The sequence below is a fragment of the Brassica oleracea genome, chromosome C7 (assembly GCF_000695525.1).
Source record: "Brassica oleracea var. oleracea cultivar TO1000 chromosome C7, BOL, whole genome shotgun sequence".
In the NCBI taxonomy this organism is placed as follows: Eukaryota; Viridiplantae; Streptophyta; class Magnoliopsida; order Brassicales; family Brassicaceae; genus Brassica; species Brassica oleracea.
The window spans coordinates 44,326,664-44,349,760 of NC_027754.1; the positions used below are offsets into that span (position 1 = coordinate 44,326,664).

General features: G+C 35.7%; 5 protein-coding genes and 1 pseudogene across 7 annotated transcripts; 3 read left to right on the top strand and 3 right to left on the bottom strand.

Annotated features, from left to right (window-relative positions):
- Positions 1–913: 913 nt before the first annotated feature.
- Positions 914–2,768, top strand: LOC106305375 (annotated as a pseudogene).
- A 2,005-nt stretch (positions 2,769–4,773) lies between these two features.
- Positions 4,774–7,737, top strand: LOC106305372 (proton pump-interactor 1-like). Of its 2 annotated transcripts, none has more exons than XM_013741749.1 (7): positions 4,774–4,885; positions 5,245–5,622; positions 5,704–5,895; positions 5,967–6,146; positions 6,226–6,420; positions 6,495–7,118; positions 7,192–7,737. In XM_013741749.1, exons 2-7 carry the CDS (start codon positions 5,278–5,280, stop codon positions 7,483–7,485), a joined length of 1,830 nt encoding a protein of 609 aa, XP_013597203.1. In that variant the 5' UTR covers positions 4,774–4,885; positions 5,245–5,277; the 3' UTR covers positions 7,486–7,737. The 2 variants fall into 2 exon arrangements, with proteins under 2 accessions (XP_013597203.1, XP_013597205.1); XM_013741751.1 differs by having other exon boundaries at positions 4,843–4,976.
- A 2,157-nt stretch (positions 7,738–9,894) lies between these two features.
- On the bottom strand, positions 9,895–12,115 carry LOC106305373 (early nodulin-like protein 2). Of its 2 annotated transcripts, XM_013741753.1 has the most exons (3): positions 11,775–12,115; positions 10,538–11,677; positions 9,895–10,471 (listed from the first exon to the last, which is right to left on the bottom strand). In XM_013741753.1, exons 1-3 carry the CDS (start codon positions 11,956–11,958, stop codon positions 10,053–10,055), a joined length of 1,743 nt encoding a protein of 580 aa, XP_013597207.1. In that variant the 5' UTR covers positions 11,959–12,115; the 3' UTR covers positions 9,895–10,052. The 2 variants fall into 2 exon arrangements, with proteins under 2 accessions (XP_013597207.1, XP_013597206.1); XM_013741752.1 differs by having other exon boundaries at positions 9,895–11,677; positions 11,775–12,113.
- A 4,069-nt stretch (positions 12,116–16,184) lies between these two features.
- LOC106305371 (probable alpha,alpha-trehalose-phosphate synthase [UDP-forming] 4) lies at positions 16,185–20,195 on the top strand. Its single transcript, XM_013741748.1, has 17 exons — positions 16,185–16,323; positions 16,435–16,532; positions 16,683–17,068; positions 17,170–17,284; positions 17,388–17,489; positions 17,570–17,720; positions 17,802–17,890; positions 17,971–18,019; positions 18,143–18,243; positions 18,378–18,565; positions 18,660–18,777; positions 18,861–19,028; positions 19,107–19,229; positions 19,315–19,402; positions 19,494–19,624; positions 19,728–19,829; positions 19,911–20,195. The coding sequence occupies exons 1-17, from the start codon at positions 16,206–16,208 to the stop codon at positions 20,142–20,144; spliced, it is 2,361 nt and encodes a 786-aa protein (XP_013597202.1). The 5' UTR covers positions 16,185–16,205; the 3' UTR covers positions 20,145–20,195.
- A 138-nt stretch (positions 20,196–20,333) lies between these two features.
- Positions 20,334–20,937, bottom strand: LOC106305377. Its single transcript, XM_013741759.1, has 2 exons — positions 20,748–20,937; positions 20,334–20,653 (listed from the first exon to the last, which is right to left on the bottom strand). The coding sequence occupies exons 1-2, from the start codon at positions 20,865–20,867 to the stop codon at positions 20,462–20,464; spliced, it is 312 nt and encodes a 103-aa protein (XP_013597213.1). The 5' UTR covers positions 20,868–20,937; the 3' UTR covers positions 20,334–20,461.
- Positions 20,938–21,626: 689 nt separating this feature from the next.
- Positions 21,627–23,062, bottom strand: LOC106305376 (beta-1,3-galactosyl-O-glycosyl-glycoprotein beta-1,6-N-acetylglucosaminyltransferase 7-like). The gene is made up of 4 exons (XM_013741756.1): positions 23,022–23,062; positions 22,818–22,906; positions 21,808–22,253; positions 21,627–21,732 (listed from the first exon to the last, which is right to left on the bottom strand). The coding sequence occupies exons 1-4, from the start codon at positions 23,046–23,048 to the stop codon at positions 21,650–21,652; spliced, it is 645 nt and encodes a 214-aa protein (XP_013597210.1). The 5' UTR covers positions 23,049–23,062; the 3' UTR covers positions 21,627–21,649.
- Between the last annotated feature and the right edge of the window lie 35 nt (positions 23,063–23,097).

The window sequence follows — 23,097 nt, forward strand, 5'->3', positions numbered from 1 at the left end:
AAATTGTTATGAAATAACTTATAATTTATAGTATCGAGAAATTTAAATAAGAGTAGAATTTAATACCCGTATGAAGCAAATAACACTACTATAAGTGAGAGAGTTTATTATAAGTAAGAAGAAGAAGATGTAATGGTTCTTTGATTATAAACTCTTGTTCTTGTTTATGGTGTACAAAAGAGTGAGATGAGTGATGGTATTTATAGTGAACAACAATACATAAAATAACAAAGATGGTGCTTAATTTGGTAAATGAGTGGGTGATCATAATGCTTGATGAGTAGATGATCATAGTGCTTGAGTTGGTAAAGGAGTGGATGATCATTTCAATGCTTAATTTATAACATTATCCATATTATGTTGAGTTTACTACTTTGATTAGTTGATTGTTGGAAGTTGGTTGTTCCTCCCACCATTGTATTTTTGTGTGACAATTTTGTTTTGTAATCTATTCTATTAAAACACAGTGTGACCTATTGATATTAGTTTAGTCTAACAAATATTTTCCATGATACCTATTTTTTGATATGATAACTGTATATAAGAAAAATACAAATTTTATACAATAACCACCGCATCAATTAACCTAATAACCACCACATCACTTCTCACCTAACTGCATCAATATATTTGGGCATCAATAATATACCCGCCTGTCATCTCTAGTTTACATTATAAATTTGCTGTGACTGGGGGTACATAACTTCTTCTGGATTTGGCACTAGTTGACTGGAGTTGGTTAATAAAAATTTATAAACCACTTTTTAATTATATAGAACAGAGATGTCCTAGGTTGGGTTATAGAGTAGGGCGATGCTAAACATGATAATCGAAACTTGGGGTTTACTTGCTTAAATAGCTGAAAGCTTGAGGTTATTTTATACAAAATATACAATTTGACTTTTATTTTTTGTTTGGTTAAACCCTAAATCTTCAAGCTTGAATCATGGCAGCGAAACAGGGAGCCTCAACTACAACGTATTCACCAAGAATCATCGCCAGAACTCGACCTCCTATCTTCAAAGATTTCGACCTCGATTGGACACGTCCTGATGGCCGTGGATTCCACCAATGCCGACCTGCCTGTAAAAACCCTAACCCCCTTAAACGTTATCATTAGTCCCTGCGACAAGAACCATATGACTTTGGTGAAAGGTCTCTCTTTTGAGACTAACCCAACTTGAAATTTACTTCCTTTGGTGTGTTTTTATTTTCAGTGCTTCAAACAGGTGCTGTGAGTTCTGTTTCTGGGTCTGCTTATGCTGAGTTTGGTAACACAAAAGTCATCGTCTCAGTGTGAGTGTATTAGACAACACTTGTCCACATCGTCTATTTTCACAATTTGTTTTTTTTTTCTCTTAGTTAATTCTGTTTTGGTATGTGTTTGGCTTGTTCTGTTAGAATTGGGCCAAGGGAGAGTAAGAAAGCAACGAGTTATAGTGATGTTGGTAGATTGAATTGCAATGTTAGCTACACTATTTTTGCTGCCCCGGCTCTCGGGAGTCAGGTATGTGAAGTTTTATCACGTTATTATAATTTTTGTTTCATCAAGTTAGTTATACATTTGTGGTTGTGTTCAGGAGACTGATCACAAAGAGTACTCATCAATGCTTCACAAAGCGTTGGAAGGCGTAATAATGATGGAGACGTTCCAAAAGACAACCGTTGATGTTTTTGCGCTTGTGCTTGAATCTGGTGGCAGTAAGTCCCATGACTCTGCTCTACTTTCTAACAGTCTCAAGTACACTACTCAAAATGCTATAAGAGTTCTTGTAGGAGAGTATGATAGCAGCATAGGAGATTGCTTACTAATTGTATTGTGTTGCAGGTGACCTCCCCGTTGTGATATCATGTGCCAGTCTTGCTCTAGCAGATGCTGGTATTATGATGTATGACCTTATCACAGCTGTCTCAGTGGTATGTTCATGTTACAACAATTGCACCAATTACTCTGCGTTATCTCTTAATCTTATTAGCGTTAGATGGAGAAAGTAACACATTCATTGAAATAGAACAAGAGTACCATGTGGTTAAGCTTGAGACATATAATAAACCTGTTGTTATCTCCTGATAATTTTTTTCTGAAAAATTGACTTAAAAAAATAATAATAATGCCTGCAATTTTGAAAGTCTTGCATAGGTAAAAGCCTTATGATTGACCCGGTTACAGAAGAGGAAGGATGTGAAGATGGAAGCTTGATGATGACGTGCATGCCGTCTCGTAATGAAGTCCACTCAGCTGACTATCACTGGTGAATGGGCAACTCCTAATATCAACGAGGTATGCCCTCCAATAATACCTTATCTCCTTTGATTGCTGCTCAGCTTTAAAGCACATGACATGGGCTAACTAGACTGTTCTTCATTATAATCTTTATGCACAAATTAGATTATTGTGTGTTCATACCTAAACAATCCGCAAGTTCCGACCAAGGGGTCTATGTGGTAACATCTTAGCACGTAACGTTAAACTAATTGGGTGATAGGACTATGAGCGTGTAGAAACGTAACCAAACAATTTACAAAATTTTGCAGGCAATGCAGCTATGCGTGGATGCTTCTTCGAAACTTGGAGAGATCATGCGGGATTGTCTGAAACAAGCTGCCTCGGCTTCCGATGAATGAACATACTCAAGAAACTATATGGATTCTGGATTGTACCTCAGCCATAGTATGAAACCGGTTAAGCTGTGTTTAGGTGAAATTGATTTTAGACCAAACCTGATAGGTCCCATTTATAGGATATAGAAACATGTGATTTGATACCAATTAAAGTCACTCTTCAAATCAAAGAGAATTTGCCACAAAAACAAACTAAGAACACATTTTTCTTTGGGTAGTTATGACTACTTCTTTTTAGGTTTTTAATTCATATAAATAGCAAAGCGTACATGAAGCAAAGAAATGGGAAGTGGAGCATCAACTCCTAACAAACATGAAATGGGAAACGTGACATGAGGATTGGTTCATATAGTTAAGGAAGACCACTTCTCTTATTAATAAAACTAGAAAATAAATGAGTCGTGAGACTACTTCATGCGAGATACTTGCCGTTTGGTTGACATCATCTAGCTGATCTCCTTCTTGCCACCTCAGCACATGCTTGACTTCTAGTATCCTATCAAAACCAGTCTGGTTTAGTTTAGACCGATGTATTTTGCTACGTCAAGTTTGCGGAGCTATATATCGTTTGTTATGAAATGAAATCCAATTTTGTACCAAAATCTTTAAATGTGTATTTCTATTAAACACACAAACCGACACTCAAATCTTCATTTCCTGTCTTACTGTGAGTCTGTGACCTTGCACTAATACAGTAAATCAGATCTTCAATTTTTATACGGAACTGCATTGAGATATTTTGGGGTCTCGTTGTTCACGTCACGTGTTTGTGCTGACGATATAGGTAGGGTTGATTGGGTATTCGAGGGTATTTGAGGAATTTCAGCGTACGTCTGAGCTTGATGAGCTCATGTAACCCAATCGCAGTTAGGAGGGTATTTGAGGAATTTCAGCTTACGTCTGAGCTTGAGCTCATGTAAGAAGAGTACAATGGAAAGAATCTAAAATACGGCATGACTCGTGATATGAATCTGAAACGCAGAGAGAGAAGACGTGTGTCATGTGTTCAAAAAAAAAAGAGAGAAGACGTGTGTCTCTGACAAGTGGACAGCTGTAACCATGGGACTTCTAACGCCAAAGAAGACTTCCCACGTTTTCAACACAACCTAACAACAACTGTTTCTTTCTTCTCCACCTCTTCCCACTTTTGTCTCCCCTTTTTTTTACCTTGAACAACTTTTGTCTTCTTATTAAGACAGGTTCGTCTTAACCAAAAATGCACCCTTTTAATATTTCGTTAACTTCCATGTTTACTAAACAATCTTAATATTTTGTAAATTATTAATCACCACTCTAAACCAATAACTAAACTCGACAGATATAGATGGTAATAGATTGTTCATATAAATATTTGATTCTTTGGTGAAAATACATATCTACCACCTTACCGCGCACCCTTGGCTTGAAATGAAAAAAATAAACAATAGTTTGTTGAAACATTAATGAAATACGAGGCCCTTTTTCAAAAAAAAAAAACATTAATGAAATACCAGATAACAAAGTTTCAATGATTCAAGCAATTTGAGTAAAGTAAAATAAATTTGCAATTGGAGTTACCAACTAAACTAGTTTGATGTTTTTTTTGAACTGATTTTCTAAACTAGTTTGATGTTAGCTAAGATGCTCTACTAGTTAGTTAGTTTTGATTATTATCCACACTATTTTATTCTATACCGATTACAGAGAGAGACAAGTTATGTTAGTTCCGCAAGATCATTTTAACATATACAAATCTCTATAGCCGCAAGGCCCGTGACCACACCTCTCCATGCTTGCAATTTGCAAGTTTGATACTTTGCCAAAAAAAAAAGATCATTTAAAAGCACGTCGTTAGATTCGTTTGAAAGTTGTTACACAAAGTCATGCGCTCTACTCAACTAGATAATATTTGCTCTTCCAAAGAAATCCAATAAATTTTGCAATTTTTAGATAATTAATTGAATTACTGTTTTTGATAAAAGATTATAGACAAATATGAACAAACAAAACAAGTAGGGAACTAGGCTTTTATATTTTTGTTTACTATTTAACATTTAGACCCAAAAAAAAAAAAAAAAAAGTAGGAAACTAGGAAAGAACCCAATCAGGGTTAGAAAAAAATCAGTAGATAGGGAGAGTAAATATTTACCACGTACGTAAAATATATCTGACTTTAATGTGGGCTTTTTCTAAAAATCGAAGATTATATATTTAGATTTGAGATCTGACCATCACAAGAGTTTACATCTCCTTCCTCAGATCTTCATCTCTCTCCACTTTCACGGTATCCCTTCATTCCCTTATTCTATTTCCTATTGTAAACTCGTGTGATTGATTCATTTGCGTTCGATTATTCTTGCTTCTCAGCTTCATATGTATGTATAAATCTCCTCCTCTATTCTCATCTGAAATCATTTTGATCGTCTCTGATCTCTTTGCTAATTTGACTTCCGACAATTGTTTTTTTTTTCCGTTGACCCTGTTGTTTAAAGGTTTGATCTTTCCCCTGTTCTGTCCGTATATATCGAATCTGCTGTTTGTATGTGCTGTCTTTTTTTTTTTTTTCTGGAAATGATCTTATCCGGATATGCATTGATTACGATCTAGATCCTTAAAGTTGAATCCTTTCTTGTGTTGGATCAGGATCCTCTGTTTTTTTTGCTCTGTTTAGAGAAGATGGGTGTTGAGTTTGTGAAGTCCGGTGGATTCGAGGTAGCTCCGGCTCCTTTCGAAGGAAAGCCCGAGACGAACGGGAAGGTAGTGGATAAGGTCGCCATCAAGAAAGCCGAAGAGAGTCCCAACAACAACAACAACAACAACAACAATGTGTTGATCTCCGATGTACCAAAAGACGCAGCGGAAGAGTGGCCCGCGGCGAAGCAGATCCGGTCCTTCTACTTCGTTAAGTACCGTCACTTCGACGACCCCAAGATCAAAGCCAAGCTTGATGTAGCTGATAAGGAGCTTGAGAAGCTTAGCAAGGCCAGGAGTGCTGTCTACGAACAGTTGAAAGCTAAGAGGGTAAAGTCTTCTTTTTTTTGTTGTTTGGAAACTCTGATGAATGGTCTGTAGAGTTGACTTTATTTTTGTAATGATGTATAGGCGGAGAGATCTGAGTTGTTTGACCTGTTGGACCCGTTGAAGACGGAGCGTCAAGGGTACAACACCAAGTTTGATGAGAAGAGAAAGGAGATGGAACCGTTGCAGCAAGCTCTGGGGAAGCTAAGGGGCAATGATGGTGGGAATGCTCGTGGGCCTGCTATATGCTCCTCCGAGGAAGAGCTGAACAATATGGTAACAATCTGTTACTTTTATTTTCTTCACCTTTGATGGATTCTCATTTGGTTTGTGTGGGGAAAATGTAGATATACAGCTACCAGTATAGGATTCAACATGAGAGCATTCCGTTAACCGAGGAGAAGCAGCTTCTCAAAGAGATCAGGCTGCTTGAAGGGACGAGGGATAAGGTCATTGCTAATGAGGCTGTGAGGGCCAAGATCAAAGAGTCTATGGGTCAGAAAGATGATATTCAAGGTCAAGTTAAGGTAATAAGAGAGCTCTTGGTTGGCTCTCTTTGCAGTTTTTGAGTCTGTAAAAATTAAAGAATCTATGCTTGGTTTGCAGTTAATGGGTGCTGGCTTGGACGGAGTGAAGAAAGAGAGGCAGGCGATTTCCGCGAGGATTAATCAGCTGAGTGAGAAGGTGAAAGCAGCTAAAGATGAGATTCAGGTGCTTGAGAATGAGCTGAAGACTGTGACTGAGAAGAGAGACAAAGCTTACTCAAACATCCGTGAGCTTAGGAAGCAAAGAGATGAGAATGTACAAAACACACATACTCTTGAGCATGTTTGTGGGATATTGAAAACACTCTTATGTACTTTTTGTTGATTCAGAACTCTGGATTCTACCAAGGACGTGTTGTGTTGAACAAAGCTAGAGACTTGGCTGCACAGAAGAACATAGAGGAGCTCGAGGCGCTCTCCAACGCAGAGGTTGAGAAGTTCATCTCCCTCTGGTGCAGCAAGAAGAATTTCAGAGAAGATTACGAGAAGAGACTCTTGCCATCGCTTGATGCTAGGCAGCTTAGCCGAGATGGAAGGATGAGGAACCCTGAAGAGAAGCCTCTGATTGCTCCTCCAGAGGCACCACCGCAAGCAAAGGCGGTGACCGAGGTTGTTCCTAAAGCCAAGGCAAAGCAACAGCAGCAGCAGCCAAAGGAGGAGCCAGTTTCTGCACCTAAACCAGATGCTCCTGCTGTTCAGAAGAAAGCTAAAGATGCGGCGAAAGTAAAGAACGTTGTTGTTGCTGATGAAGAGGAGGAGGATGAGGAAGTGTATGGTCTTGGAAAGCCGCAGGAGGAGAAGAAGGTGGATGAAGCGGCGCTGAGAGAGATGAGAAAGCAAGAGGAGATTGCTAAAGCCAAGCTTGCCATGGAAAGGAAAAAGAAGCAGGCGGAGAAAGCTGCTGCCAAAGCTGCTAAAAGAGCTCTAATGGAAGCTGAGAAGAAAGAGAAAAAGGTAAAATTATCAATGCTCTCTGCGTCCTCTCTTCTCCATTCTAATAATTCTCCATTTCCTTTGTGTGTTGCAGGAGAGAGAGAAGAAGGCCAAGAAGAGCGGAATAGAGGCTGTATCTGAGGAAGCTCCAGAAGCTTCTGAGGCTGAGAAGGAGGAGATTGAAGCACCAGTGGAGGAGAAACCACAGAAGGAGAAAGCTTTGAAGGAGAAACCAGTGAGGAACAGGATCCGCACTAGAGGAGGACCAGAAACACTCCCTAGAGCTATCCTCAAGCGTAAGAAGGCGACTAACTACTGGATTTATGCTGCTCCAGCTGCTCTTGTGGTGCTAATGCTTCTTGTCTTGGGTTACTACTACGTTCTCTAGATGGAAAACGTAATGATGATCAAGCGAGTCTGCGTTTGTTGTAGTTTGGGATCTTGTTTTTGAGGATGAGACTCTTTAAACTTATGCCTCCTTTTACATACAGAGTAGCTACTCCTCCCTTTTACAAGTACTTTTTTACATTTCACTTCTTTGTTCTTCTTTTTTCTCTTTTGTTGTTGAGGCTTTAACTTTCAAGTATGAAAACAGTTTTTGTTACATTACTTTTTATAGCTCTGATAGTGTTACAGATTATCCCAGAAGATATCATTTCTACATATAATTAAGTTAGTTATCATGACTAATGAGTCGAAACTGTGACTTGTGATTCATGAGATACGTGATCAACTTTTTTTAGTACACGCTTAACAGTTTGAGTTCTAAATGGATCAATGGTTATATGGGGACAACTCTAGAGTTTTCTACAAAAGAGTTATTAGTTGTTACCACCACACACATAAGGCGAATTGCAGAATCTACTTGGAAAAGTAGATCGATCCCTGATTGACTTATTCACCAAAAACCTCATCAATGAAAACCTTTGTCCCAACCGATGTGAGACTCTAGTAACCACTGATTTGTAGTTAAGCAATCCATATTTATTTATTTATCCTTTTGACTAATTTATAGTTTAACAGGCAAATGAAATAAGGTAGAGGTAGTTCTTTAGACAAAGCTTATTAGTCTCATACCAAATCTGGACAATACTGTAAACTGATGACGTTTGCTTGATCTTTGTGCTCCATCACATGGTAGAAAATGTTTGAGAGGGAACTTGGTGATTTGTGGGTCCGGGGAGAGAGAGAGAGAGAGAGACAATGCGTATCAGTGGTCACTGTGTCCTTTAATAACGCTTGGCCGAGTCGTAGCGTTCGAAACGTGTTTACATCATCGTGGGGGCTACACTTGCGATGATACAATGGCTAGTTGTTACGTGTTACTTGTAATGGCCTTGCCAACTTAGCTATCGTCTTTAAATGCTTTGGTCTCGTTCACAGTACGTTGGTTCTGTCTAGATAACAGATTTAATGTAAACTAACTTTTGCTTTTTGCAATTATCAAATTAAGATTGCGAACTTATTGTGAAGCTAAGAAATCTGCTAGTTTCAATTATTTGTTAATTATCCGTAAGACAGTTTTCGTGTAATGAAATGATTTAGCCTCGTTAAATTTATGTACATGCGTTCAAAACGCACTGAACGCTCTGAATCCATTGACTAATCTAAGATAAGATGCACAATCAGTGTAGGTCCATAGTTTATAGGTTTCTACTGCCGACAGAGAGAAAAAATAAGCAAATTCAATTTTGTAAAGTAATGACCACTGAAAATACTACAAAAGATACAATAATGAAAATTCAGAAAGACTTGTAATTAAATTGTCAAAGTCATCAGACAAAAATAAGTGGAAAAATAAAAACAACTTTCCTGCATTGATGACATTGATATAAAGAAAAGAGAAAAGTCCTTATGCCTTTTCTCATACGTGGGCTTTGGTAGGTAAATGAATTAAACTGCAATTAGCCTTTAATGCCATTGTTAGAGCTAGGCCTGGGCATTTCGGATATCGGTTCGGTTCGGTTCAGGTATTTCGGGTTTCGGATAGTTCGGATAGGGGCTAGAGGATCCATTTAGTACTTGACCTATTTTCGGTTCGGTTCGGTTCGGATAGTTTCGGGTTCGGTTCGGTTCGGATAGTAAATGTAGGAACCGGAAAATATCCGGAAAAAGTTCGGTTCTCATTTGGATCCGGTTCGGGTTCGGATAGTTCGGGTAGTTCGGATAATTTGGATAAAATATCGGTTATTTAGGGTAAAATATCAAATAATTAAGATGATTTACATAAAAAAATTGGATATTTTGGATTACTTTGGATATTTCGGATAAAACTATCCGGATACTTTCGGATACTTTCGGGTAGTTTGGATACTTTATAATAATTTAGTTATCATAAACTATTTTCAGATACTTTTAATAGAATTTTAAATTAAAAATATATATTAGTGATGTTATATATAATTAATATTTTTATATATTCGGGTACCCGTTCGGTTATCGGTTCGGTTCCGGTTCGGTTCGGTTATTTCGGATATAAAAATATACCGTTCGGGTATTTGAGTATTGGTCCGGTTTCGATTTCGGGTATTTCAGTTCGGTTCCGGTTCGGTTCTTCGGTTCCGGTTATTTTGCCCAGGCCTAGTTAGAGCATTGAACTATATAAAGCTTGGTATGATCCAACTTAAGATCTATCCATGCAACTCTAAATATTTAGTAGGATACTTTGTTTATGTCCAAAAAAACCAACCGGAGCTAGAGATAAATCACCTTTACCTAACCTTATAAGCTCAGTGTCACATGTAAACGTGATGAGTATTAATCACAGAATTAAATACTTTTAAACAGAGTTATAATGTATTAGCACAATAGTGTGACTCTTATTTATTATAACAAAACAACAATCCAAGTTATCCAACTATACTCAATAATACATAATTACGATGGAATCCGGAAAACAATTAACAAAAATAAAAAAGTAGAGAGACTCGAAATGAAACTAGCCTCCAAGTGTTCTTAAGCAGACATAAACATGGCTATAACCAGACTTAAAACTGTAGTTACCGACATAACGGCCATACCATTCGCAGAGGCCTTTTCCTCGCCTGGAGCTTCCGACGGCGAAGTGATATTACCGGAGGCTGACGGACCCATCGCCGAACCTGACGGAGCATCTCCGGAGGGACCCATTGCCGAGCCCGACGGAGCATCTCCGGAAGGACCCATCGCCGAGCCCGACGGGGCATCTCCCGAGGGACCCATCTCCGACGGCGAGTATGCTGACGGAGAATCTGACGGCGAATAAGAAACAGAGGAAGGAGATGCTGCGGGAGACGAAGATGGAGAAACCGCGGAAGAAGATTTTGGTGCCATTGATCCTGACGGTGAAGAACCCGGTGCATACGACGGAGGAGCTGGCGGAGAAGTCACCGGAGAAGAGGACGGAGAAACATGGGAATATGATTTAGGCGACATTGATCCCGGCGGAGAAGCCATCGGGGTTGAGGACGGAGAAACAGGGGAAGATGATTTAGGTGACATTGATCCCGGCGGTGAAGATCCCGGAGCAGAAGACGGAGAAGATGATTTAGGTGGCGCTGGCGGAGAAGTCACCGGAGCAGATGACGGAGAAACAGGGGAATATGATTTAGGTGACATTGATCCCGGCGGAGAAGTCATCGGAGCAGAGGACGGAGAACCAGGGGAAGAGGATTTAGGTGGCATAGGTGCGGGTGGAGAAGTCGCCGGAGACATATGAGAGGAAGATTTAGGTGCCATTGAACCAGGTGGAGAAGTTGCCGGAGATTTAGCGGAGGATGATTTAGGTGGCATTGAACCCGGCGGAGAATTCACCGGAGCAGACGACGGTGAAACAGGGGAAGAAGATTTAGGTGGCATTGATCCCGGCGGAGAAGTCACCGGAGCAGAAGACGGAGAAACAGAGGAAGAAGATTTAGGTGGCATAAGTGCCGGTGGAGAAGTCGCCGGAGAAACAGGGGATGAAGATGATTTAGGTGCCATTGAACCCGTTGGAGAAGTCACCGGAGAAGAAGACGGAGAAACAGGGGAAGTCGATTTAGGTGGCATATGTGCCGGTGGAGAAGTCGCCGGAGAAACATGGGAAGAAGACTTAGGTGGCATTGATCCCGGTGGAGAAGTCACCGGAGCAGAAGACGGAGAAACAGGGGAAGTCGATTTAGGTGGCATATGTGCGGGTGGAGAAGTGGCCGGAGAAACATGGGAAGAAGACTTAGGTGGCATTGATCCCGGTGGAGAAGTCACCGGAGCAGAAGACGGAGTAACAGGGGAAGAGGATTTAGGTGGTGTGTGTGCGGGTGGAGAAGTGGCCGGAGAAACATGGGAAGAAGACGTAGGTGGCATTGATCCCGGAGGAGAATTTCCCGGAGCTGCGGCTTGAGGAGGAGAGGGAGTTCTAACAGACAAGACAACGACAGTAAGCTTTTGTCCCTTCTTACAGTTATCTTCATTGCCACTGATGAAGTAAAACGGACCAGAACGTTCAAGCGAGATCTCTGAAGCTCCGTCGTCAACTTTCTTGATCGGATTCTTGGTATTACACCCGTCGTAATCAGCCTTGTTCACCTCTAGCACCGAGTCCATTCCCTTAGCATAGCTGAAATCTGCAAGAACCCAAACCGAGTCTCAGACAAAACAAAACAAAAAACACTAAAAAGTAATCACATGACTAATAAGAAAAGATAGGCTATTTGTACATACATAGTGTGTCGTGTACTAGGAACCGGCTCTTTCCAGCCCAAGATCCGTAATTTTCCGGCGGATTTGGAACCCACGCGCCGCTCCCTCCGACTTCAAACCTCCTTGCATCGGTAAAGAACGTAGAGAAAGAGAGGAGTACCGTGAAGAGGAAGAAACAAAGGCTATTGGTTCTTAGAAACGCCATGGCTTCTAAAAGCTGGGAGATTATGAGATAAATGGGTTTGTGTGACTATGATGAATATATAGCAATGAAAGGTTGTTAAAGATGAAATAAGAAAAATGGGAATAGGGCTAAAGGAAAGTGAACGTTTTGTCTTTATGATAAGGAGAAGATGTCGACTACTACGTGTTTAAAATTGAATGTCGTATCAATTTGCTTCTTCATTAATACAAAAGAGTTTTCTCTCTGTATCTACCGACGTTTTGAAATTTTATTATATCATCGAAAAATAGAAAAGTGGTACGAGTATAGTGCGCGTTAAAGAGCGCTATAGAACTGTGGCGAGAATCGGATTCAACACTAAATCTCAGTAACTTAATACTAGTATAAGAATACTAAAAAGTCTTAAATCTGCATCTGGTTCCATTTTTTTTTTGGGTTGACGAGACATGATTAGTGTTGATCTCAAAGATGACAAAAATGGCGGCTATGTTTTTTAGCAAAGAGAGGAACCATAAACATGAACATACACATATCTACTTCTTTACACGGTAATTACAACAGTAGTGCTCCATCTGTTGCTGATATAGTTACCATCACTAGTTCTCGTTGCTTCTTGTACAATGCAAGAGACACCATTGGAATCCTTAGGAATATTATAGTATTTTTTTTTTAAATAGTTAAAAATTCTAATCAAATTAGTATGTCTAATGGTGTTATCCAATTTGAAATATTTAAAAAAAAAAATTAATAAATTTTAAAACTTGTGAAATTAAAATAAATATTTTTGCATGATTAACTATTATTAAGAAAAAAAAATTAAAACATGTCAAATTTAAATATTTATTTTTGCATGATTAACTTTCATTAAGAAAAGAAAACATGTAAAAATAAGATATTTATTTTTGCATGAGTAACTATCATTAAGAAGTAAAATAAGATATCCCAACCCTAAATTGCGAGGAAAACAACATGAAACCTAGCGTAAATCCATAAATCAACAAGAGGACCCTTCGATTTACCTTCGATTGCGTTGAGAACCCTTCGATTATCCTCTTTACCATCGAGAACCCTTCGATTAATGTTCTTCACTTTCGAGAGCAAAATCGCCTTATCGCCTCCTCTGAATTTTTTGTTCTACATAATTTGTTTACTAATGTCCCATTTTTAAAAATATTTTAGGTCAAAAAATTACTTATCACATAAAAACCTAACGTTTAGGCCGAAAAATCTTATGCCTACTATTTGGTTACAATGAAACTATGTCAGCTCGGTTTTATATCATGATTTAGCAATTTAAAAGTTAATTATGGTTATAAGAAGTTTACGTTCACGTGTCAATCCTATCTATCATCGATATTTTTATAATTTTTGTATCATTTTGGTTATTTGCTTGATATAAATATTAATTTTTTGAGTTTATTCTCATTTCTTTCTTTTATTTTGGCCTGAAATTTAGAAAATATTTAAGATTCAAAATTATTAAAGAGATACATACTTAGGTTAAGATTTGTGTCTTGTGCAGAATAAATATTTTATATTTATTACTTATTTTATATTTTTGTGCATATTATGAAATAATAAAATAATAATTATATATTAAATGACTAAGAAATCAGTTACTATTATGTAATAAATTAGCTTGCAATCAAATGACCGCTCTTGTATATTCGCAGTCATTTTAGAATAAATAAATCAAAACAATCAATCTTATCTATCGTATATGATATATAATTAAATTTAAAGGATATGAAATATATATATATATATATATGTATTAACATAAACACCTATTAAAATAAAATTATTTGTTTATATGATTTTATTATCATTGTATCTTATTATAAAAAAAATTTAAACATTGATCACAAAAGACAAAAGTTTATGTGGTTTTAGTAATTTATACTCATTTTGAAAAAATCAAAATACAACATATACAAAAAAATCTAAATTTTTAATATATGATTAATGTAACTGTGTAATTTATTTTAATAATAAAGAATTAAACAAAAATTATAGAAAATATACAAATTATTAGCAAATCTTCATTATTTAAAATCATTAATTATTATATATATCATAATCACATTAGGTACTTCCGTAAGTTTTATTTAAAGAAATAATATATAATAAATTTCAATTTGATAAATAAATGGTCCATAATGGACATACTCTATAATATAACATTCTCTAGCAATTTAATTTTAGACTAAAAAAATTATCAATTGATTTTCAAGCCGCCACGTAAACAAATTATCATTCCAGTTACGTGACAATTCAGTATGACACTTTTTTAATTAGTACAAACTACAGGTTCTAAACTTTTTAAATGTTTATCTATTAATATATAGGAGATGTTAAACCATTGATCATTAATTTTTAACATAATAATTTTAATAGTATTAGTAATTTTGTCGTTTCTAAAAATTCAAAATATAACATATACGAAAAAATCTATATTTTAATTTCATAGCTAATTTGATTGTTTAATTTATTTTAATAATATAAAATTAAACAAAAACAATGGATGGGATATAAATTGTTATCAAATCTTTATTATTAGAATCATTAATTGTCATATATACATTAGTCATATTTGGTAATTCCGTAGCTTTTATTTAAGGAAAGAAAAGAAAATAGTAATTATACACTTTAATTAATTTTATGATTAGTTTAATGAAAATATAATATATACTTAATTGGAACAACATATTTTCTAAAGATTCTGAATTTCATTCGGGTGATGACACGTGGCTACACTTAAAGGTTGTAATGTTTCTCAATTAATATATAAGAATTCCTCTAAAATTATCACATCAATCTATTATTTCTTAATGACTGAAAACATGGATACAAAACAAATTATATAGAAAATTGGACATATGCCTAAGTAATAAAGTGTCATTAAAATAAATAAATAAATAAAGTGTCATTTTTCACATTCAAAGCTTCTCCAAAAATAAATACACATTGTATAAAGCCGTATTAATGGATACACTATTAATTAACTAGTGGTTTTGAAATGATTTATTATTGGGTTCACCAAAAGATAAAATTGCGTTATTTCATATTCGATATCTTTTAAAAAAAGAAATAAAATATTATCAAATTATATTATGTTTTTAAAATTAAAAAGTAAAAAGAAATAAATTAAAAAATTGTAATAATTACAAAAAAAAATATTTTTAACGTTGTCAGCAAAACACTAAACACCCTAAACCATTGGGTAAACTCTAAACCCTTGAATAAATCATAAATTCTAAATCAAAATCAGCAAACACTAAAACATTCAAGGGTTTAGAGTTTAGGATTTAGGGTTTAAAGTTTAGGGTTTTAGTATTTAATGTTTTTTATTTAGAGTTTATGATTTATCTAAGAGTTTAGGGTTTACCCAAGGGTTTAGGGTTTAGGGTTTAGGGTTTAGAGTTTAGGGTTTAGGATTTAGGGTTTATCCAAGAGTTTATGGATTAGGATTTAGGGTTTAGTGTTTTGCCGACGACATTAAAAAAATTTATTTTTTTAATTATTTTTCTGTAACTACTATTTTTTTTACTTTTTTTTATTTTAAAAACATAATATAAGTTGACAATATTTTGTTTTTAAAAAAAAAAAAAATTTGAATTTAAAATAATGAAATCCTATTGGTTGGTGAACCTAAAGATTCTATCTTGGCGTAAACCCAAGAATAACAGCTTTTAAATATGTTCATAGACAAATATATAATATAAACATGTCTAAAAATAAGAATACCAAATTAATGATTAATAAAATATCAGATTTTCTTACTTTGTGTTAAAGATTTACAATAAATGAATCCAAAAGGTAATACAATCTACATAAAATTTAACAGAAAAAGTCTACCTAAAATACATTAGCATCTCAAATACGTTTTAAATGTCCAAATCTCTGTACTTGTCCACGTATTTAAGTTGGAGATTATATACTCAATTTGTGTAACATATTAGTGTAATTCATTACATTAACAGTATCTTGTACATATAATTTCGATTTCTTTTCTTTTGCGGAAAACAATTTACCTATAGTTGATTTTAAAAGTTCATTTCCAAAATGATACGTGTCACATAACTACATAATATAGAGATAATAGCTAGAAAACGTGTTACAACAAAAAAGTAACTTTTAATTCCTTTTACTATTTTCCCTCATCATGCCAGCATTATATAGGTTCTTATAAATAAGAAGAAAAGACGAGACCATCTTTTCATAACTTTTAAATTCTTCAGAACGAAAATTGATTGAGAGAAAGAAAAATGGTGAGACCACGACTGCTTGTAGTGTCGATGTCGCTTCCGGTTACTGCAAAGAGGACCGGAGAAGAAACTTGGTCTTTCACCATGAGTCCTGGTGGTCTAGTTAGTGCTCTTCTAGGTAAGAAGATAGTCTACAACTTTAACAATGTAGCAATGAATGAATTAAATAAGCACAATAAACCGATTTTTATATATATTACATTAATTTGTGGTGATATATCTCTTAAAGGTTTGAAAGAGTTTGAGACCAAATGGATTGGCTGGCCTGGAGTCGATGTTCATGATGCGGTTGGAAAAAAGGCACTCTCCATTGCTCTAGCCGAAAAGGTAAACGTATAGATTTTGAACTCTCATATATATTATTGTAAAATGAAAAAAGGCAAAAAATAATCAAGACCTTATTCATGTCTTATTTTGTTTATTAAAGCCTTATACATGTCTTAGTTGATTTTTAAAACGCTTGACTTTGATTTGTAGGGGTGTATCCCGGTGTTTCTGGAGGAAGTTTGTGATCAATACTATAATGGCTATTGCAACAATATTCTGTGGCCGATTTTTCACTACTTGGGAACCCCACCAGAATATCGTAACGATGTAATCATAACATACCAGTCACAGTATGATGCATACAAGAAAGCAAATCGTATTTTCTTTGATGTGGTAAACGAGCATTATCAAGAAGGAGATGTGGTTTGGTGCCATGATTACCATGTTATGCTTCTTCCTCAATATCTAAAAGAATACAACAGTAAGATGAAAGTTGGATGGTTTCTCCATACGCCATTCCCTTCCTCCGAGATGTACAAAACCTTGCCCTCAAGATCAGAACTGCTTCGTTCTGTTCTTACTGCTGATTTAGTCGGGTAAATGTTTTTTACCTTTTTAACAGTGTAGTAACTATTTTGAATTTGAAAGTAAACTTACCTCTTACTCTTTTTTATTTCTCTGCCTTTTTTGTTTCTAGTTTCCATACGTATGATTTTGCAAGACATTTCGTGAATGCATGCATGTGTATTCTTGGAACCGAAGCAACATCTGAAGGAGTTGTGGATCAGGGCAAACTCACTCGTGTAGCTGTTGTAAGGATCCATCTTGAAAATCTCTTAAGATTGATGATTTAGTCATCTCCTAATGAAATGTTAATTTTGGTTTGCTTTCTTTTTTTCTATTTGGATATATTAGTTTCCCATTGGGATAGAACCTGAGAGGTTCATAAACACAAGTAAACTCTCTGAGGTCACAGAATACATGAAGAAGTTTAAATCAGATTTTGGGGGCAGAAAGGTAGATTTATACTTTTATATATGATGCTTGAAACATAAAAGGGAAAATGATTTGACATATATAATTATGTTTGTTGACAGTTGATACTAGGTGTTGATCGTCTCGACACGATCAAAGGGATACCACATAAGTATCAGGCATTTGAGAAGTTTCTTGAGGAAAATGAAGATTGGCGTGGTAAAGTTTTGTTACTTCAGATTGCAGTGCCAACAAGGAATGGTATTGGTGAATGTAAGTTTTTTATATCTCTTTTATTTCTTTAGCTGATATGCATCGATCAATTCATAGGATTGTGTTTATGTTCTATAACAGATCAAAAGATCAAAGACCAATGTCATGGACTTGTTGGACGTATTAATGGTCGTTTTGGTTCTATCTCTTCCGTTCCAATAATCCACCTGGTTTGTTATTTTCTCTCTTTTATCCTCATCACAAGTCATATCTTATAGTTTCTGATACATATTTCATCTTTCTGTGTTAGGATTGTTCTATTCACTTTCATCAACTGTGCGCACTTTACGCCATCACAGGTAATTCTCATATTACATTTGATGATTTAGTCACATATATTATAAAACGGTTATATAATGTTAAAGATTAGTGTCGATGTATATTCCTAACAAATGAGTTTATTTTCATCTTTGTTTCTTCAGATGTATTACTTGTAACATCTTTGAGAGATGGAATGAACCTTGTGAGTTCTGAGTTTGTTGCCTGCCAAAAAGGGGAAAAAGGAGTTCTCGTTCTAAGCGAGGTAACCTAACTTTGATAGGTCTGATGTTAAGTATATGAATTGTATTTTCTTTCTCTGGTCTGAAATATATTTATGAATCTAATAACCAACAGTTATCATTCAAAAGTAATATATTTTTGTATTGAGTTTCACAGTTTGCAGGTGCTGGTCAGTCACTTGGTGCTGGAGCTCTTCTTGTGAATCCTTGGAACGTTAAAGAAGTTTCTAATGCCATTGGAGAAGCTCTAAGCATGTCACGTGAAGAAAAGGAGAAAAAACATCAAATCAATTTTCAGTATGTGAAAACACACTCTACTCAACAGTGGGCAGATGATTTCATGAAGTATGTGACAAATCACAACATTCATTCTCTTTAAATCTCATCTCAACTATTGTTCTTATAGACAAGTCTTACAATTTTTTTTTTATTTGGTTAGTAAACTAAATGAGGTTACAAGTAAAGCGGAGCAAGAAACTGGAAAAGCCCCACATGAACTTCCACAACATGATGTGGTTCAACAATATTCAAAGTCTAAGAATAGGCTGCTAATTCTTGTAAGTGTTATATGTATCAAGATGGTCTTGTACATTGCATATTATTTTGGTCACTTATCTTTATAACTGTATAAAATGTTCAGGGCTTTTATGGAACACTCACTAAGCCAAACAAAAACCAAGAGAGAAGAGACGAAGGAATGAATCTTGAACTTCACCCACAGCTAAAAGAAAGACTAAAAGCATTATGCAGTGATCCAAAAACAACAGTAGTTGTCCTGAGTAGAAGTGAAAAAAGCGTATTGGATCAAGTAAATGTTTTCTCTCGTCTTTATTAAATTTACTTACTTGCTTTCTCATTGTGGACTTACTTAGTATCTTGAAAACAGAACTTTGGAGAGCATGATATGTGGTTAGCCGCGGAAAATGGAATGTTTCTAAGGCATACAGCTGGGGAGTGGGTGACGAAAATGCCAGAAAACATGAACTTGAAATGGATTGATGGTGTCAAGGTTAGTAAATAAAATATATTTTTAGAATTAAAGTTTGATACCCTCATCCATGTTTTAATTCTTTTGTGGTTGCTTTTGTCTACAGCAAGTATTCAAGTACTTCACTGAAAGAACACCAGGATCCTACTTCCAAGCAAGCGAGACTTCGGTTGTATGGAATTACCACTATGCAGGTGATTTACTTTATACGTATATGTTTTTTTTTTTTAACTTCTACTAAGAATAACTATTGAAGACAACTACTTGATCTTTATTTATTTGTAGATGCTGAATTTGGGAGAGCTCAAGCAAAAGATATGTTGCAACACTTGTGGGCTGGACCAACCTCTAATGCATCAGTGGATGTTGTCCAAGGACGCTACTCTGTTGAAGTCCATTCGGTTGGTGTAACAAAGGTAACTAATGCTATTGTTTTCATTTGTTTCTACATCATCAATTACCAAAATATTCTAATTATTCTTTGATCTATCACATGTTGTCTCTTCTCTGTTATCTTAGGGAAGTGCAATGGAGCGTATCCTCGGAGAAATAGTACTACAGAATAAGTCGATAACTACACCAATTGATTATGTCTTATGCATTGGTAATTTCTTGGGGAAGGTAAGCTTCTTATGTAACCAAATGTTGATTATACAATTACATATCCATGGATTTTGATACAAGGGTTGATATATGTTACAGGATGAAGATGTTTACACCTTCTTCGAGCCCGAGTTAACCAAGAAAACCATGTCTTCTCCTTATTATGGCAGTGGCCCCCTCAAGAAGGTGTCATCGACCCTTGTTGACGTAAAGGGAGACAACTACTTCTCTGTGGCTGTTGGGAACACGCACACAAAGGCTAGCTATTTCCTTGACTCATCTGATGATGTTGTGCAGTTGATCCACAAGCTTTGCACACACAATAATCCTTGACTCATCATCATATGGTGCCCTGATGATCCTCTTAGAATTTTCTTTTGGCTAAATGGCACTATTAAAGACTTTTATTTGCTATTTTTTACCTTTGCAAAACTCATTATTGTTCTCTGCTTTTCAGTTTCTCACATTGTCTCTTTGACTCTTACTATTTATCTCTTTGTCTTTTTTTTTTTTTAGTTTTATAATGAAAAGAAACTCTTTAAGAAAATATTTAATGGAATTGACAATAAAACAGAGATGAACATAGGAATTATAACGTGGAGAACATTTGCACACACAGACACATGATCTTGATATTTGGAAATGAAAAATCAAAGAATCACAAGAGGCGCCTCATCGGTTTTTGCAGGTGCGGTCTCTTGTGTTGGTGTCTCAGACTCAGAAGGAGCTTTCTCATCTGCCTTGACAGCTTCTGGAGTTGGCTCGGCCTTGGTTGCCTCAGAGGAGTCCTCTTTTGTCTCACCTTCTTTCTTTGCTTCTTCACCAGACTCTTCCTTCTTCTCCTGTGAATCAAACATATCAACAACAATAGTTTCATCTTAACATGAGTTTGTTCAAACAAGACACAAGAAATGATCATATGTGATTCAAAAAAACCTGAGTTAATGTGGTATCTGTCTCGGTCGTGACATCCTTGGACTCAACAACAACATTTTCGGTTGGTGCAGAGCCTTCAACGATGTCAGATTCCTTAGGTACGCTCGCACAACCTCCCATTTTTTCTTTTTTTATTGAAAGGATTAGCTTGAAAAAAATTACAATGGGAAGAGCTGTGGAGCAAAACAAAAATGATAGATAGAGGGGAGAGGCCTGTAAAGAGATATATAGGAGATTGTATATAGACAAATGCTATTTCAGGTAATTTTCAGATTCATTGGTAATGAGACCTTTGAATTTCTGTCACGTTCCTATTTATCAGGAGGACAGCTTCATGCCCCACCGTAACTCTCTGTCTGGTTTAGGGACACAATAACATTTCCTGGATACAGAAATACTACAACCGAACTGGATAAAAAAGTAATGAGGCACATGACCAAATCTTGTGTTAAAAAACACTTTCATATATCATATTCTAGCCGCTGAAATGGATAGTGTCTCATATTTTGAAAGCTGGAAAAGATGGCTTTCTGTTTTCTTTCAGGCCCAAAGAATTATCTAATTCTTGGTTTGCGTGTCTACTATGTCTCCTGAAATGATATCATAATCTAATATAATTTAGTATATGTTATGTTTAGATAGATAAGACCAACTCCATTGGTTAGACTCCTTAATCGGTTCTTAAAATTAATTTAATAGTTAATTGTGTACTTTATAAAGTTTAGAACTCCTATTAATATAATTAGTTGTGTGAAAGTCCAATGGGAAAACCCTTTCTTAAATTTTTAAAAAAAATTGAATTATTAAATTTAAATATTACAAAACTTATAAATTATTGGATTTCATAACATTTAAACAAATATGACATAAAAACATATGAAAAATAGAAATACAAATTTATATCATGAATTTAACATTCCGGTGAGCTTCATATGTTCAATGAAGTTAACATTTAGAGACAACTTGGAGAAGACATACAACAAATCTGCAAGTTCAGTAACAAACAAGAGTCACAACTTTGTAACAAAAGATCAAGAATGTCATTAGAGTTTTAACTAACCATCTTGTGTCACGAGAGGATAATCTGATGCACTAAGGTTGATGAACCAATCCCAATCCAAGCTCTCCTTAAGCAAAACCGCCACAACTTGAAGCGTACAAGCGATCATTGTAGGGCCTTTATAGGCAACGAGATTAGACTGTGACATAACACGGACGTTTGCAACTTCACGGAAAGTAGGATCACTCTTCACAGACATTGCAAGCTCCAGCCTCTCCTTAGGTGGAGCTTCGAGGTCTAAATGGAGAACATATTGGTTTCTTGGATGGTACACAGCTTGCAAAGTCCTCATCATCATGTGGCTATCTCCTTTAGCACCTGAGATCAGATAAGCTAACCTAGGAACCTCTGAAGAATTCGAAGAACTCCCGTTTGAGTTTAAAGTCTCTTCAAATTTCTCTTTTTCCTTTAGCATCACCAGTGGATTTTCTATCAGCTTCTCTTCTCTGAGCAATTTCAGAGTGTGCAACCAAGAAATCTCCAATTATAATTGCAGAAACACACAGATCAGAGCAACCACAAGACTATGTACTTCAATACTCATCTACCACTCAAAATGAATCGATTGACCCAAAGAAAAAAATGTTAACTTTGACTGAAAAACATGAATGTTAGAGCATAACATGTTATCATAATGAATCCATTCCCATATATATCACAAATATGATCAGAACACGACAGGATTTAATTGTACAAAGAAGTTCAACCAAGAGAAACAAGGTGATAATGTATTTCAAAGAGAAACTAAGAAAAGTTTGTCTATATAAACCACGTGATCAACAAACCAATTCATGAGGAAAAGAGTATAGTTTTGAAGAGCTTATGTAAGGTAATCAAACCAACACACAAATTAGGGAGAAAAGAAGTATTCTTTTGAACACCACCGGTTCTTTTTTATCTATCCATACCTTTTGCAGATTCAATACAAATTAGTTAACTTTCTCATAAAATAAAGATGACAAATTTTGATTTTTGATTACAGAGAAAGAGAGAGAATGAAGTAGACGAACCTTGGTGCCTTGATCGAAAGAGTTAACCCTGCAGAGGCAAAGTGCAAAAATGTCTCTTTTCTTCGATTGATTCCCAAATTCGAAGAAACCTAAATTCCCAAATCAGAACATCAAAATCCCTAAATTGAGATAATACCTACGAAATCAAACATGATGAAGAAGAAAGAATTAAGGTTTGGGATCTGTATAGAAGAATTGATTTACCCGAAAAACAGAAAGAGAGAAAGACATACAAGAAAAGCCAATAAAAAATGGACACGTTAGGGGTTTTTATTGATTC

Coding starts and splice junctions, on each gene's coding strand:
- LOC106305373 (XM_013741752.1), bottom strand. CDS start 11,958: ATGGCGTTTCTAAGAACCAATAGCCTTTGTTTCTTCCTCTTCACGGTA. Junction 11,678..11,774: donor CCTAGTACACGACACACTAT/GTATGTACAAAT, acceptor GGGTTCTTGCAG/ATTTCAGCTATGCTAAGGGA.
- LOC106305376 (XM_013741756.1), bottom strand. CDS start 23,048: ATGTCTTTCTCTCTTTCTGTTTTTCGG. Junction 22,907..23,021: donor TCTCTCTTTCTGTTTTTCGG/GTAAATCAATTC, acceptor TTGGGAATTTAG/GTTTCTTCGAATTTGGGAAT. Junction 21,733..21,807: donor TCCTCTCGTGACACAAGATG/GTTAGTTAAAAC, acceptor CTGAACTTGCAG/ATTTGTTGTATGTCTTCTCC.
- LOC106305372 (XM_013741749.1), top strand. CDS start 5,278: ATGGGTGTTGAGTTTGTGAAGTCCGGTGGATTCGAGGTAGCTCCGGCT. Junction 5,896..5,966: donor AGGAAGAGCTGAACAATATG/GTAACAATCTGT, acceptor GGGAAAATGTAG/ATATACAGCTACCAGTATAG. Junction 7,119..7,191: donor CTGAGAAGAAAGAGAAAAAG/GTAAAATTATCA, acceptor TGTGTGTTGCAG/GAGAGAGAGAAGAAGGCCAA.
- LOC106305371 (XM_013741748.1), top strand. CDS start 16,206: ATGGTGAGACCACGACTGCTTGTAGTGTCGATGTCGCTTCCGGTTACT. Junction 18,566..18,659: donor TGGGCAGATGATTTCATGAA/GTATGTGACAAA, acceptor TTATTTGGTTAG/TAAACTAAATGAGGTTACAA. Junction 19,403..19,493: donor ATGGAATTACCACTATGCAG/GTGATTTACTTT, acceptor ATTTATTTGTAG/ATGCTGAATTTGGGAGAGCT.
- LOC106305377 (XM_013741759.1), bottom strand. CDS start 20,867: ATGGGAGGTTGTGCGAGCGTACCTAAGGAATCTGACATCGTTGAAGGC. Junction 20,654..20,747: donor CAGATACCACATTAACTCAG/GTTTTTTTGAAT, acceptor TTTGATTCACAG/GAGAAGAAGGAAGAGTCTGG.